The sequence below is a fragment of the Daucus carota genome, chromosome 8, assembly GCF_001625215.2.
Source record: "Daucus carota subsp. sativus chromosome 8, DH1 v3.0, whole genome shotgun sequence".
NCBI classification, from domain to species: domain Eukaryota; kingdom Viridiplantae; phylum Streptophyta; class Magnoliopsida; order Apiales; family Apiaceae; genus Daucus; species Daucus carota.
The window spans coordinates 28331339-28347231 of record NC_030388.2 but is presented as its reverse complement, the minus strand read 5'-3'; the positions used below and the strand labels follow the sequence as shown (position 1 = coordinate 28347231).

The 15893-nt window shown below is 34.5% G+C and overlaps 3 protein-coding genes across 3 annotated transcripts; 1 reads left to right on the top strand and 2 right to left on the bottom strand.

Moving 5' to 3' along the window:
• Positions 1-867: 867 nt before the first annotated feature.
• Positions 868-4107, bottom strand: LOC108197529 (DNA-directed RNA polymerases II, IV and V subunit 9B). Its single transcript, XM_017365176.2, has 4 exons — positions 3949-4107; positions 3796-3871; positions 2028-2186; positions 868-1307 (listed from the first exon to the last, which is right to left on the bottom strand). Exons 1-4 carry the CDS (start codon positions 3975-3977, stop codon positions 1227-1229), a joined length of 345 nt encoding a protein of 114 aa, XP_017220665.1. The 5' UTR covers positions 3978-4107; the 3' UTR covers positions 868-1226.
• Positions 4108-5525: 1418 nt separating this feature from the next.
• Positions 5526-8776, bottom strand: LOC108198968 (outer envelope pore protein 16-2, chloroplastic). Its single transcript, XM_017366739.2, has 7 exons — positions 8522-8776; positions 8283-8334; positions 8098-8172; positions 7178-7209; positions 6939-6972; positions 6365-6432; positions 5526-5870 (listed from the first exon to the last, which is right to left on the bottom strand). The coding sequence occupies exons 1-7, from the start codon at positions 8651-8653 to the stop codon at positions 5727-5729; spliced, it is 537 nt and encodes a 178-aa protein (XP_017222228.1). The 5' UTR covers positions 8654-8776; the 3' UTR covers positions 5526-5726.
• Positions 8777-10401: 1625 nt separating this feature from the next.
• On the top strand, positions 10402-12696 carry LOC108198483 (heat shock cognate 70 kDa protein). Its single transcript, XM_017366236.1, has 2 exons — positions 10402-10609; positions 11042-12696. Exons 1-2 carry the CDS (start codon positions 10402-10404, stop codon positions 12694-12696), a joined length of 1863 nt encoding a protein of 620 aa, XP_017221725.1.
• Positions 12697-15893: the final 3197 nt, after the last annotated feature.

Genomic DNA, 15893 nt, shown 5'->3' with positions numbered 1-15893 from the left:
TACCATTTGATATCATCGCAGAATCTGATGGTGGAAATAAGCTCCCAATCAGAGATATCAGATATGTCAATTGCAGTTGAAACTCCGATGATGTCATGGAGGTTGCAAGTATAAACAGTGATGTTTTGCATTGCAGGCAGAACATATTGAACCAACCAAAACGTGACATCATTCTCATTTCCAACAGATATGTATCGAAATTTAACTTGAGGGTGAAAGTTTCTCACATTTCTTTGTACCCAATCAAATGCAAATCCAGGATTGGTATTTAACCAACAATGCAAAAGCGACCCTTGCGGGGAAAAAACAAAGCAAAACCGACGAACTCAACTTTCAAAGCAGCACTTTCCAAGTATCTCTTATATAAGAGTGAGTGACCATCTTGATCACTCTCCCATTAGAACTAAAGGTGCATGCCACTATGCCAGTTACGAACAGTGAACAGTGAGCAGTATTGCAATAATGTTTATTCAGACTATTAGCAGACCTAATCCTCTTTACAAAGCCTGGACCCTCTCCTGGAAGGAGTCAAAGCCTAGTACTCTATCTAAGGAGGTAGATGCATAATCAGTAAGGGCCAAAAAGACAAAGTTATGGCAAGCTAAAAAGATCACTAAATACTTCATCATCTTGAAGTTCAGTAGTCCTCTCCTGATACCTGAGCTATAACATGTGTAGGTGCTTTTGTGCTTCTCAGATCATTATATTGGGGAATTATAGCTCGTAATGCCAAACACTATCAAGGGGATTTAAAAACAGCATCAAATAATTACTATATCCCAGCACAAAGGATTCCTATTTCTCCATTTGGTTAAGAACTTAAAGAGTCCATTGCATAGTTTGATACCTTTAAGACAACTAAAAAAATCTCCAAAACAAATTTTTCTCATCATTCATGTTTTCTGTAATCCAGCAACTTGGGGAGAAGTTTAAAAATCTTCTGGGTTTGAGAATAATAATTTGTGCATTAGCATTCTCAACAAACTACAACCAGTATGTCCAAAGGAATCAACGTCAGTGGCACCAGGAAAATTTATAATAAGCTAAGTTAGCATAGAATTTGCAACTGCATAACAAAATGAAAGTTTTGATTTGCTTGAATGCATAAGATGATCACACTATTAAATTGCAGTTGCAAAAACTTAACTTGGAATAAGAATGTTCTTCGATTCCTTTGTCAGCTTGCGATCCCAACAATTTGCTTCTTCACAGCCATTTCTACGGTTTCAGTCTCTCCAACGGTGGCCACAATTTGGGTTGCAGCACACAAAGAACAGTGTCATACCTTCTTCTCCCCTGGCCGTAGCCTGCACAAAAAATCACACCTGAATGGTAGACAAGGGATGCTAATCGAATTCCTTAGTTCTCACGAACGCGAAAAGTAAAAAAAAATATCATGTCGAAAATAAATCTTCCAGTCAAGAAGCTAATTGAGTCGGGTTACACATTTGAGAAATGAGACTTTAAAAGGACATTTACACTATTTAGCAAAAGAAAAAAAAAGGACATGCAAACAGTCACATTACAAAGGCAGTGCATGATCCTAAAGTTCTGTCCACTTCCAAAGCTAAATATTGCATGACTTCCTCCAAACAAATTGAAGTTTTATTAGTCTGAAACACATGAATTCTCAGTTCCTTTACATAATAATATAATATACAATACTCCATTTCTGTAAGAGATGGCACGGAAGTGGTTAAGAGCAGTCTTTTCAGCAGTCATCATTTTGTGAAAAAATGAACAGCATGTAGACATTAAAGAGAAACTTTATAAGGCTGAAACTATGAACTTTATAAGGCTGAAACTATGATAAGCATAGACTATAATTTGCATGTGAAGTAAATCTTAAATGAATGAATTTAGCTCAGAAATCAAGCTTTAATACTTTCTCCTCCCAGTTAAAAACAGAGGGAAAATGAAGAAAACACAAATAATAAGAAAACAAACCATGGTGCACAAGAGGAAGCATCAAACATCACAAATATTAGACTATGAAGACTGAAGATGAATGCACTTCAAAATCAAACCTGGAAGAAAACCGCTTCCCCGTGGTTGCACACAGCACAACGGACTGATTTTGTTCGCGGCAAAGTGGGATCTGCAGCTACATCCTGCAAAACCTGGGTGCGCTCCCCAACAGAGTGATGTACTTCATTCCTATAAACACAATTGTTTTCAGCAGCTTCCTGTACAAGTTCAAACAGAAGTATAGAACTCTGGATATTCAAATACGCTCACAAACCTCAGATATAAATATGTAACAACAAAATGATGACAATGAAACTGTCACTTAGTCAGGCAAATATAACAAAAGAGTGACCAACCCAAATTAGCATAAACACCCTACTATATGACTCTTAACATGAAATTAGCAGCCTCACTAACAATAGCCTCAAGGCCCTTAGCACTAATGACACTAACGTTAAATTACCAAAATTAGCCTATACACCCTACTTACTATTTGACTCAAATGTGGAATAAGTAACCTCACCACAGTAGCTTAAACACCCTACTACATGTTTTTAAAGAGTCAACCCCTGACAAGTGATCAGAGGTCGTCTAGGATAGGTCTTATGTTTAAATTCTCCTACCCCCAATATTCTCAGCGTAATTATTTGGGCACATAGGTCGAATATTACCACAAAAAAGTGGGATCCTAGTGCATTAGTGATCCAATCTTTAGACTTCAACAAATTGGTTTTGGAGTGAAGGTAACTGTCAATGATATATGATCGAACAAGCTCGTATTCTTAGGGCAAGTCCAACACTGTCTAGTGCATTCCCTATATATATAACAAAATAAAGAATCCTAGTGATTTAGGATGACTAATTCAAATGTCAACTCCAACAATCCTTTCATTCACTCGTTATCATTATAATAATATATTTGAACTAGTAAAGGGGAAATAGTGGGGATAAAAAATGTAGAAAGTATAAAATAGTGGGGACCAAGAGTATAGAGAGGGAGGGAAATGAATTTTTTATTTCAGAAAATGAAATAGGGGATGGCTAGTGGTTACCTAAAAATAGGGCATGGCTAGTGATTTTGATGATGTGTCCTAGAGATTTAGGGAATCCGTGTATACTGTTGGAGCCCCCATTTTAAGCCACATTCCCTATATATGAGCTTAGGAGCTCATTCAGGGAAGCTGTTGGACTTGCTCTTAAAACCATAATCTGAAGCTTAAGGTATTAGGCCGTTGTTAACTTAGTTTTAAAATTGGTTGAAACCCAATAATTCGAATTCACTCAAGGCCTAGATGTGAAATTCGAATAACCACTTGGGATAAGAGACACATGACACGTTTTTTCACAAGTTAAACATCAAAACTAAAAATAAATAAATAATCGACAGATTCAATGTCGAAGCAAGAAAAACCCAAATCAATGTTCCTCATATTTCATACACTAGTGACCAAACAACAAAGAGCTACTTCACTTAATAACTTCCAAGTTTGGTAATTTGTGTTATTTAAAAAGGGATAAGATAACAACCATAAAATCCTCCACTGAAAACATACAAAACCCAAACAAAATTAAAGAATTATTTTTTAGTTTTATATTTGAAAACCCCAATTTGATATTAGGAGAGAAATATTCAGGGTTACTCATAAAATGCAGAGAGCACCAAAACTGATGATATGTACATACAAATAGTGTATATGTAAAACCCTGATAAGAGGAGGGAGGGAGAGAGGGGGAGAGAGAGAGGGAGGGAGGGAGGGAGGGAGGGGGAGAGAGAGAGAGAGAGAGAGAGAGAGAGAGAGAGAGAGAGAGAGAGAGAGAGAGAGAGACCTGGTGATCACAGTTACGGCAAGCGTAGAGAAGTATCCTCTGCTCTTTATCTTCCTTGGGATACAGTATGTTGTTGCTGTACGTATATCAACACCCCCAAACAAACATAAGTATATTATATCAAGAAATTGAAGGTAGAAGTATGTAACTCACCATTCGCGACAGAACTTCATGGTACTCATTTTGCTCAATTTCTCTCTTGTCTCTCCCCTTCTGCCTCTCTCGCTGGGTTCAAGTATCAAGTGAAACTGAAAGCAGATTAGCTTATAAATACCCTGGTCAAACCTCAAAACCCTTGTTCCAGATTATTTATTTTTTCATGGTTGTTTAGGAAAATTTGTTTGGATAATATTTTGGTGGATTTTAAATCATGACAATAACTCTAATAATTTTTTTATTTTTTATTTGCCACCAAAAGAAGATTGTATTAAGCTTTCAAGTCGTTAAGCAATACATGTAATAATTCCGAATAGGTATTTATCCATAAGCTACCTACAATCAACTAATGAACAATTGTATCTAGCTAATAACTCTAATAACTCTAATAATTTACAGTAGATATTTGAAGTCTTAAATTAAAATATAAAGGTTGGAAAAGAAATTCACTTCAACAATATCCTTACAATCATGTCATTAGTTAATTTTTTTTGTAAATTGTAATTATAATTCCAATTTGGCAAGCATTTAAATGAATTATATTCGTGCTTGTTTAGAATACCTGGTCTGCACATGAATATTCTTCATGGTACCAAAATTTAAAAGAGATTATTTGGATAATTGTCACATTGTTGATTACTGCAGGGAAGTATAGTCAAAATATCCTTGCTAATGTCATTATATGAATTTTAGAAGCACAAAACAATAATCTGATCGAGTCCCATTATAAACAAGACAATAATCTTGATTGAATCCCATTGTAAACAATACTCCCTCTGTTTTTTAAATATAAGTTGTTTGACTTTTTTGCACGCGTTTCTAAGTCTTTTGACCGCATGCTAAAAATCATTATTTTTGAAATTTTTTTTAATAAAAATATATGATTGATATTATTATTCAGAGAAAAAAAAAATCAAAAACAATGATTTTAAACATGCGGTCAAAAGACTTAAAAATACGTGAAAAAAATCAAACGACCTATATTTTAAAACGGAAGAGGTATTCAAGATTCATACCATTTAACATATTTTGAAATCAACAGCTCAAAATGCTAATACATTTTTTAAACAATATTTAAAATACTACTATTTAGAATAATTCGAAATCTTAGGTCGAAATTCTAATATATTTAGATCCGAGTTGAATACGGATTTCAAACACTTCAAAATCTTTCAAAACACCCTTAAGCTTTTTGAACATAATTACGTTGCCTAGCCTACTAAATGGCAGATAAGATTGAAAATGCTCAAGCCTACTAAATGGCAGATAAGATTGAAAATGCTCATAAAATTTCACCAGTGTACTAGGACTGACCATTAGATAATAAGTACTCCCTCATGAGTAGTATACATGTAGGGACCGTCCCCATGAGTAGTATACGGGGACGCGGCACGAACTTTAATGCTCCTGCAAAATGTAGTTGTGCAATCTATTTTTAAATTATTTTTTTTTCTGAATTAAAGTTTGAATGTTATATTTTTATACTAAAAAAAAAATCTTGAAAATAAATTACGAACTATATTTTATAAGAGCATTGAAATGCGTGTCGAGCGGTTAAAACGAAACGTATAGAATTAAATGGGGCAGAGGGAGTATCCAATATGCTTGCAAGAATACACCATTACATAGTTCACTGATCAAAACAAGAGGTTCAATCTGCTTAATTAAAATGCATCACTACATATTTCAGTTTCACTTGAGGTATCTGAGCCACAACTACCCTTAAGACATAGTCCAACTACATCAGCTGGCATTCAAAGAAATACTAGGTGCACTTAAAATATTCCGGTGAGGAGATTTGCAGCAGTGGAGAGGGCAGCACCGGTTATCGCACATTGCACAATTTGCTCATGAGATGAATCATCTGATGTTAAAGCCAATGCCGCACCTGTGACTGCTCCGGCCATTGCACTATTTTTCTGTCGCACGAAGAAACATGAGATTGAACATCACAAAAACTATCTATCCAGCACATTTAACCATATCATCACACCTCGTCACCACGATAATATATAAATCACAATGTTGAAACACATTTCATTTAACAAAATATAATCTATATGCATTGTAATATCATAATCTCCTTGTTGTGTCCAGTTAAATAGGCGCTTCATATGGAATAGAAAAAGGACAAGGATGCTCAATAGAGTATATGACTTGCCGTTAAAGAAGATATCCATGCTAAATAGTTGCTATTACAAACTCAAGGAAGATACATACTGAAACCGCCAATACAGGCCCAAAGTTGCGGCATACATCCAGTAATGCAAAAAAATTATGAAGTTCACTTTACTATGTTCATAATATACTTTGTAATCAGGAGATCTCTTGCTATTATGTTATCAAGACAAAAATTGTGACGCCATATTATACAAGGTCACAAGTGTGATAGAAAGGTTACAAGGAATAGTACCCAATCATGAACTCCACGAGCCTCCTTCAGCCCATAAGTAAGACCTGAGTACATCCCAGCAGCTAAACCTGGCATTCATAAAGCATCAAATTTTAGCTCACGGAAGACTCACTGATCATTCAGACATGTTAGTTTCTAACATCGCAGCTCACATATATTGTTATCCTACTACTACAAGACAGTTGTATAAAAATATGTCCCAGCTCAGACATCGTTTTCCTACTATTTCAAGATAGTTGTATAGAACCTATGTTGCAGCTTAAACATATCGTTTTCCAACTACTTCGAGACAGTTGTAGAGAGCTTATGTCCAACTATATAAGAGAAGCTTCAACAACTCATCAAGTAGCAGAACACTTGTTTAATTTTGTAACATTAAAGCACTCCTGGCAGTTGATCGAGTAACCACACTATTTGTTCCCATATTTTATTTGGTTTCTTTACCAATAAACTGAACAACAATGCATGAGATCCAAGTAAAAAGCTCAAAATTGACATTAATCTCACGCTTGCGACCATATTTTCTACTATATAATAAAGCTACAATATTTAATTACATAGCCATGCTACTCACCCCATTGCAGTGATTCTTTTCCGCTGCCTTTAACCTGACACAGGGAAGAAAACAGCATTAACGACCCAAAATCACCACTTCAACGAAAAGTAGAACATGCAGAAGAAGCTAGCAAACAGGTCGGGCTTATATGCTAGAGGATTGCCAGGTATCCACCAATAAGATAGGCACATCCCGAACTGCTTGCTACTTTCTTCCCTAATTGTGCCTCAGGACACTTGTACTTCAAAAAAACTTACCAGGGCTTCAACAGACTTCTTATTAGTTTCACCTGCAAAGAAAATCAAGGACACAGAAATAAACAAAAATTCCATGCCTAAAATCGATTATAGATGGACCAGTGAATAGCACATATCCTAATTCCTAATTATGCACTCAAAAGTCGCTCATATTCAAGTACAAGCATGACACAAATACTCCCCTAAACAATAGCAAACGATATTACTAAAGTCTAAGGTTCAGTCAACCTTTCATCTGTACCACAGTAGCTATCATCGACACTAGATCAGCCTAAGGTTCAAGAACCGTGCAAAACACACAATAATTTCTCCTCATTCACTACCAGTACTTAATCATGTCAACTGAAACAATGGTTACCACTTACCACATACCACATTAACAAAATAGATTAAAAGGCAAAATCCAGGTTAATTTTTTTTTTTTTTGGTCCAAGTCAGAATGCAGTGATTAGCTGGTCAATTACGAAATTATAGAGCATGTGATAATAAATGAGAAAAACAAAGCACCAAAACCTCAAAAAAGATACCATAGCTAACATGGATATCAGGCTAACATGGTCCTTACCAACAACAATCTGTTCTGAGGATACCATAGCTGACTACATAGTTGACTAGTGGACTGCACATGATTTATAGCAACAGAGAAATTTCACGTATTATCTAATCTGTAATTATTTCTTGAACACAATTCTCAGTTCCTGTTAACTTCATCTAACTTCCCTCTTAAAAGGCAAGGCATATATCTCAGAAACCAACTCTTAACATCTTTTTCGTGCTTCTAACCTGAACTGCACTTCGGTACCTCCATAACATCAATACTTCATCAACATATCTGATTCCACTCAACAATACACAACATACATGTAACAAATACACAATCATACAAACCAAAGAGACAGAAACAGAGTTTCAAGCAATACCCTTAAGGTCCGGAAAGCGATTTCGCCTAGACCCCCCAATCCCTGGGGGCATCCCCCCATTGTCACCACTCACACCTGCTCCACCAACAGATACAGACCACCAATTAAAATCATATAGCACATAATAATACATCCATTTTCCTACAAAAGTATGCAGAATACATGTAACAAGTTTCATAATTTACTTTCAGTGGCAGTGAAATAAGCCTCTCGAGAAACGGCCTGAACAGCTCCAATCTGCAACACATGAACACACCATAATCAAAACACATCCATCATAATCTCTCTACATACACATGACACAAAAACACACACAACCTATACACCATTCTAAATTTATTTTACAAAACTATAGAAGTAGCCCCGAAAAATATATAGGTATTTTTTGAAAATTCGGTACCCCGGGCACAAAAGGTATACATACCCCGGCAGCTTTGACAAAGCTTTCAGCAACACGATTGAGAAGAGGATGGCCAAGATCAAAAAGACCAGCAGTCTTATCAAAAGGCCTCAGCTCATCAATCAATGACCTTGTCTCCAAATTATTACCGCCCATTGTTCTTTCTTGTTCCTCGTTAAAATGTGTGTTTTTTGAGTTTGAGTTTGAGTTTCAGTTCGAGTTTGAGATGCGATAGATAATGAAAGAGAGTTGCACACCCGTGTAAATGATTGTATAGCATGCAGAGCAGAGAAGAGGGTGGAAAGACACGTGTCCCAGAGACTTTGTTTACGTGCCCAACTATAAGTCGAAGTTGGTGGATCCAGTGTGACACGCGTCCTCTTATTTGCTGCCCATCTGCCACCATTCTCCCAAGCTACAGCTATTGAATAGATGGGGGAGTATTTGATTAAAATTATACACTGTTTTATGGTTTTGAATTTTAAAAAATGAAGTATGCTGTCGAGACAATTGAAGAGATTTTGATATTAAATTAAATATTTTGTGCGTACTTAGCCTGTTCATAAAAATGTAAAAATATTATTTTTACTTATAAATTATGAATTAGTGAAATATTTATCATATTTGTTTTAAGACTATTAAAAAAAAAGTTTAGCCTTGAAAAATTTATTTGTTTTGTTATGCATGTTTACACTTTATAATTCTTTTTTTTTTTTATGGAATGCACTTTATAATTCTTAAATTCTTCTTATAGTAAATGTAAAATATGATTTGGTTTTGTTTAATAAAAATGTTACTCCCTCCGTTCCTTTTTAGTTGTCGTATTTCTATTTTTGTTGGTCAAATTGACTAATTTTTTACCAAAGATTATAAGTCACTCTTTCATTATTTTAAAAAACTGAAAACAACATCTTAAAGTAGATTAAAATTTATTTCCAGTGATATATTTTTTTAATTTTTTCAATTGATAAAATATTAATAAATTTTAGTCGAACTTTGGTCAATTTGACCGGCACAAAACCAAAAGTGGCAACTAAAAATGGACGGAGGGAATATTTTCATAGATATAATTGGTCTTAAATTTTAAATCTTCTTTTAAAAAGATTATTCAATTTTGAATAATGATATTATGACTACGAAATAAGTAACACACATGTATACATAGTTTTAAAAGAGATACTATATTGTAGTACTCATCAAGAGGGATATCAACAGCTTTGGTACCAGTTGGAGGCTCACTGATATGAGTTTCAGTCGACTCACTGTCAGCTGGCAAGAGGACCAAGCTCTTTTCAAACACAATTGAACGATATCTAAGGAAAGCTTCCATACAGCTGTTGCTGCATCCCTCGTAACTGCGAGCAAAAGCTTTCAAGGAATGAAGTAATTCTGGAGACTCCAACTCTATCTTCTCCGCTTGACTCATCAATAGTTTCGACCGTGATCTTAGGTCCATTCCCCTGAAGCTCCACATGCAACTCCTCTCGGGAAGAGGTAGCAACTTGCATAGGTGATTTAGCTATGCTCTCCACTGACGCCTCAACTTCTCCACCAGGCTGATTATTTTTCAAATTTTCGGAACTTAATTTTTATAAAACACATTTTTATCGACATTTTTCCTAGCACACTCTCATACAAAGGAAAAAGTGAAAAATGAGGCTATAGTCTGTACAAAGCAAACTAATGCATAAAATTATCATATGCCAATAACTCCCGATTCAATGTACTCGATGGAAGAAAATCACAGATAAGAATGCAAAGGGTTGTTTAGAGTTAAGTGCGCTGAAATAAATATTTATAACTGTTGCACTTCCCGGTAACTGGAATGAGTTTATAAAGTGGCCTACTTGCCCTTCTGGTACAAATATCTGTGTTGTTTTAAAAGTCTGAAATTTGCATGTAAGATGGCCAAAAATGGAGTGGCTGTTGGAATTGATCTAGGCACAACATATTCTTGTGTTGGAGTTTGGCAACATGATCGAGTTGAAATCATTGCTAATGATCAGGGTAATAGAACTACACCATCATGTGTTGCTTTCACTGATACGGAGCGTTTCATTGGTGATGCTGCTAAAAATCAATCTGCCCTTAATCCTACAAGCACTATTTTTGGTATGTGTTTATGTTATTTATCTTAGATTATAATTTAAAGCGGTGATTGAACTTTATCTGTAGTTATACTTCAGTGACCACAATTTTAAATATACAAATAGGTGGCCGGACTTTGTTTTGATGTTTTAAAGAAACTGCCAAAGGAATGGTTAAGGGCCACTTTTCTGAGGAGAACTTATCATTTTTTTCTCAAAAAATGGCCCTTAGTCATCAATTTGGTGAATTAAGATAATACATGACCATCAAATTGCAAATTTGAATTTCTGTCGACCAAAATGAAAAAATGGATAAAGTTTGGTCACTAACGCATAGTTTACTCTTTATCTTTTTATCTTGGTTTGGAGTAAATAATGTTCCTAATTGTTACTTAAAGTGTGTTTGTGCATGTTAGTTTGGTAGAGGTTCTTATGGTTTTATAATGTTTGCATGTAGATGCTAAAAGGTTGATTGGAAGGAGGTTTTCGGATTCAACCGTGCAAAGTGACATGAAGCTTTGGCCTTTCAAGGTCGTTGGTGATTTTGGTGATAAGCCAAAGATTGTTGTGAATTACAGAGGTGTGGAGAAAGAATTCTCACCGGAGGAGTTATCTTCCATGGTTCTCAATAAGATGAAGGATGTAGCAGAAGAGTACCTGGGAAAGGAAGTGAAAGATGTTGTTATAACTGTCCCTGCACACTTCAATGACTCACAGCGCCAGGCTACAAAAGATGCAGCAAAAATAGCGGGACTTGATGTACTGCGGGTTCTTGTTGAGCCCACAGCTGCTGCAGTCGCTTATGGTCTTGAACACAAGCTTACAAGCAATCCTATGGCGCAAAAGAATGTTCTTATATTTGATTTAGGTGGTGGTACTTTTGATGTTTCTCTACTTAAGATCAGAAAGGATAATATTGAAGTACAGGCTACTGCTGGCAATACTCACCTCGGAGGTGAGGACTTTGACAATCGTTTGCTAAACCACTTTGTTGAGGAATTCAAGAGGAAGCACAAAAAGGACATCTGTCGAAATGCTAAATCTTTAAGAAGATTGAAAATTGCTTGCGAGAAGGCAAAGAGGGTTCTTTCTTATAATAACAAGACGACTATTGATGTTGATGCTTTGTATGAGGGAATTGATTACTCTGCAAAGATCACACGTGCCAGATTTGAGAATTTAAACATGGATCTTTTTCTGAGTTGTATCGAGACTGTGAAAAAATGTTTGGAAGATGCGCGGATGGACAAGAGTAAAGTCCATGATATTGTTCTTGTGGGCGGATCCACGAGAATTCCAAAAGTGCAACAACTATTGCAACAGTTTTTTGATAGGGAGGAACTTTGCAAGAACATAAATCCTGATGAGGCTGTTGCTTATGGCGCAGCTGTCGAAGCTGCAATATTAAGCGGAGAGGATAATCAGATCATCAAGAACTTAATGTTGCTTGATGTTACTCCTCTTTCTCTCGGGATTGCAGTTGAAGGAGGTGCCATGTCTGTAATTATTCCAAGGAACACAACCATTCCCAACTCGGTTGAAAAACAATTCTCTACAGCTGAGGATGATCAGACCAGTGCTACGATTGCAGTTTTTGAGGGTGAGAGAACAAGAATCACAGACAATAGCTTGCTTGGACATTTTGAGCTATCTGACCTGCCTCCTGGCCCGAGAGGCAGTGCTCAAATCTCTGTAATGTTCACAATTGATGCTAATGGGGTGTTAAGTGTTTTCGCGGAGAATAAAGCTACTGGAGTGAGGAATAGCATTAAGATCATCAGAAGAGGAACGCTTAAAGAGGATGAGATTGAACGGATGATAAAAGAAGCTGAACAATTCAAGATTGAAGACGAGGAGTTCACAAGAAAGAACAACGCAATGCTTGCATTTAAGGACTGTATATATAAAATGCGAGACTTTTTCAAAAGAAACAACAAGCTTGAAGCGTCTGTTAAGAAGATGATAAAATATTCCTTCGAGGATGCTATCGAATGGCTTGATGCAAATAAGAATGCTGAAGTTTACGAGTACGAGTTCAAGAAGAAGCAGTTTGAAGCAATCTGCAATCACCTAGTTGCTGGCATTGCAGATCTGAAGATCGAGGAAGTCTAGTGATCATCCTGTTTAATTGCAAGTTCCTAAATGTTCATTGTGTTTGAATTCAAAATCTAACCGGGGTTTTTAATTCGTATGTTGGTTAACTTGGCAAGTACATTTTTTGGGTATTCACAAGAATCACTCAAAATTAAAAAGATAAGAAATATATATTGTTGCAGTTATTATGATATAATCCTGATTCTGATCATGTTATGTGTTCATATGATAGAACTCACAATTTCTTGTTTTTTATGTGTGATTTTCGAATTGATTACCCTTGTTTAGTTTTTCCAACTTTATTAGACATTTAGAATGATAATCCTCTGATAAATTGCAGCTTAAAAGGCACAGAAGTTTTATCAACCTGCCAATCTCAAAGATGGTAATGACACTAATGTGAACAAAGTAGAAAGAATATAATCAACAAGATCTTTATGGTGGCCTGGGCGAATTGGAAAAACAGAAATGACATTGTCTGAAAAACAAAGAGAACAGGGTACATCGAGGTAGTAACATAAGCAACACAAGTCCTTAACAACTGGGAGAGTACTCAAAATCATATAATTTTAGTTATTACTCCCTCTGTCTCAATTTAACTGATGTTTGACTTTCTCACACGTACATTGAGGTGTGAAAAAACAATATCTATACTCAATAAAAAAATTCAATTCTTATATCAAATAAAAGTTTAGATTCTAAACTTTTATTTGATATAAATTTTATAAAAAATAATTATGTCTAGATATGATTTTTTTAACATCGTAAAATACGTGTAAAAAAGTCAAAAGCAGTTAAAATGGGACGGAGGGAGTATATAATATACTTTAGTTAATGTTATTTTATATAATTATATAATTTTTTATATTTAATATAAGATATAATAATTATTTTGTATTTCAATTAATTTTGTAAAATGAATCCCTTTGACGTTAATTATATAAAAAGACATATCTTGATAACACTAAACTAGGAATCGTGCTCCGTACGCTGTAAAAATAATTTGTTTTGTACAGTGAACACTCTTGTAGCCGGGGTCCGGATCCTCTGTCCCCTTTTTTGTCTCCCTGTGTGTCCCATCTTTCTTTCTTATTGGTCAGTTCTTTTAATTCTCACAGTGATCTCTCTCTTTCAAAATTTTATTAGTTTTAATTAAGATATATTTAAAATATTATTGCATATTACAAATAAACCACTTATAGAACGTGTGTATATCTCAAACTCTGGTATATCAAGAGTTTTTCATTTCTCGATTCACTGAGCCAAATCAAAACTATCAAGAACCCTAATACTCCAGGTATGACTACTGTTTCTCAAGCATCACGTCAGTTGAATTTTGATGATTATTCTATGGAAGATATTGGAATACCTGTTACTCCAACAAAGACTAATGAAATCGATGAAACTATGCCACCAAACCGGTACGTATTTTACTCCCCACATCCTGGCCGTTTGGGTGGAGTTTTTGAGCTCCACTTTTGGAGTTATAGATTAAAAACATTTATTCGTACTCTTTTGTGTAAAAAATCGAGAAGCACTCATAAAAATCTAAGAACTCTAAATTTTGTTTCATGACTTTTGCTTTTTTTTCAAAACACTTTAATCATTTATAAGTCTTAATTAACTTCTAACTTCTACTTCAGTTTTTTTACATTAGGCAACAATCACTTATTTTAAACTCCGCAATAATTATATTTTGATTTTCCTTCATTTACTAGCTTATAACCAAGCCATGCATGGTGATTTATAATATTTGTAATTTTATCGTATATAATATTTTAGATTTACTTGAAATACAAACAGATGATATTGACCGAATTTTTAAATATTTTAGCTTAATTGATACTAAAAAAATTTATTAGAACACGTTATCTATTAATGAGACTCGTAGAATAATACCGATCGGCTGATAATACTCGACTAATAAAATTATTAATATAATAATAATAATAATAATAATAACAATAATAATATATAGTATTGCTTTCAAAAAAATAATTATATATAGTATAGTATACTATAATATTGATATATAGTATAGATCTATGATATTGTTTTTAAAGTGATAACATGGAGTAGTTACCAGAAATAACATTAATGTATTTAGTTGAAACATATCATCAGTTGTATATTAATAATTATATATAATAATATTATCTTTTTTATATGTATGTTAGATGTGTTATTTTTAGAAAATCGGATTTTTAGTTAGAAATCTGAAAAATATAATGTGATTTAGTTAGAATGGTATAGTTAAAATGGAAGTTGCTATGGTATTCAATGTTATTTTTAGAAAATTAAAATTTTTTAGTTAGAAATATGAGCAAATGCTAGAGACCCCAAATACCCCAAAAATCTTTACCAAATAACGTGACAAACACTTGGAATATTATAATTTGGTGATTGATGAATCTGCACGGAGTCTCATTATTATGGGAGTGAAAACAACCAATAACACTTCAACACGTCATTTGGGGAAAAAAATTAGAAAATTTTTTTGGAGTCTCTACCATTTTTCTCGAAATATAAAAAAGATAATAATTACTCAAACTTTTAATGTTTTGACATATATATAGCAAAAAACTCATCTCTATACCTCTCAAGAACCCTATTCATCAGTCAAAGCTGCTGTCCCTGTCTCTGGCTGCATATTTTCTGTGAGCTTCTTTTACATCTCATGCTTTGGTCGTCCATGTCTTCTTATTTTTTTCTCCACATGCAATGCTTTCTTTTTATTCTATTCTCCTTAAATAAAATAATGTTGCTATTGTTTGATTTTGGTGATTTTCCGGGATGGGTTTTGTGTGTTTTATATTAGGCAGGTTAACATAGAGCGGTCAAAATCAAACTCAACCCGACCTAGGTCAGATTTTGGGTATTATGGGGGTGTTTGTTTAGAGGAAGTAGAAGCTCTTTCTAGCTTTTGCTTTTATTAACCTGTTTGTGTAAAGAAATAGAAGCACTTTTGAAAAGCTGAGAATTATAGCTTCTCTCTGAGAGCTTCTACTTCTTTTCCAAACACTTTATTAACTTATTTATTTCTCACTTTCAATCTATTTCTTTACTTTAAGCAAGAAATCACTTTTTTCAAACTTACCTAAACGGCCCCTATATCAAGTGCTCGACTGCTCGTCATTATCATCAAAAAAATTTAAATGACTACCGGATCTTCAAAGAGACTCATTATAATCATTATTAAACTTTAAAAAAATATT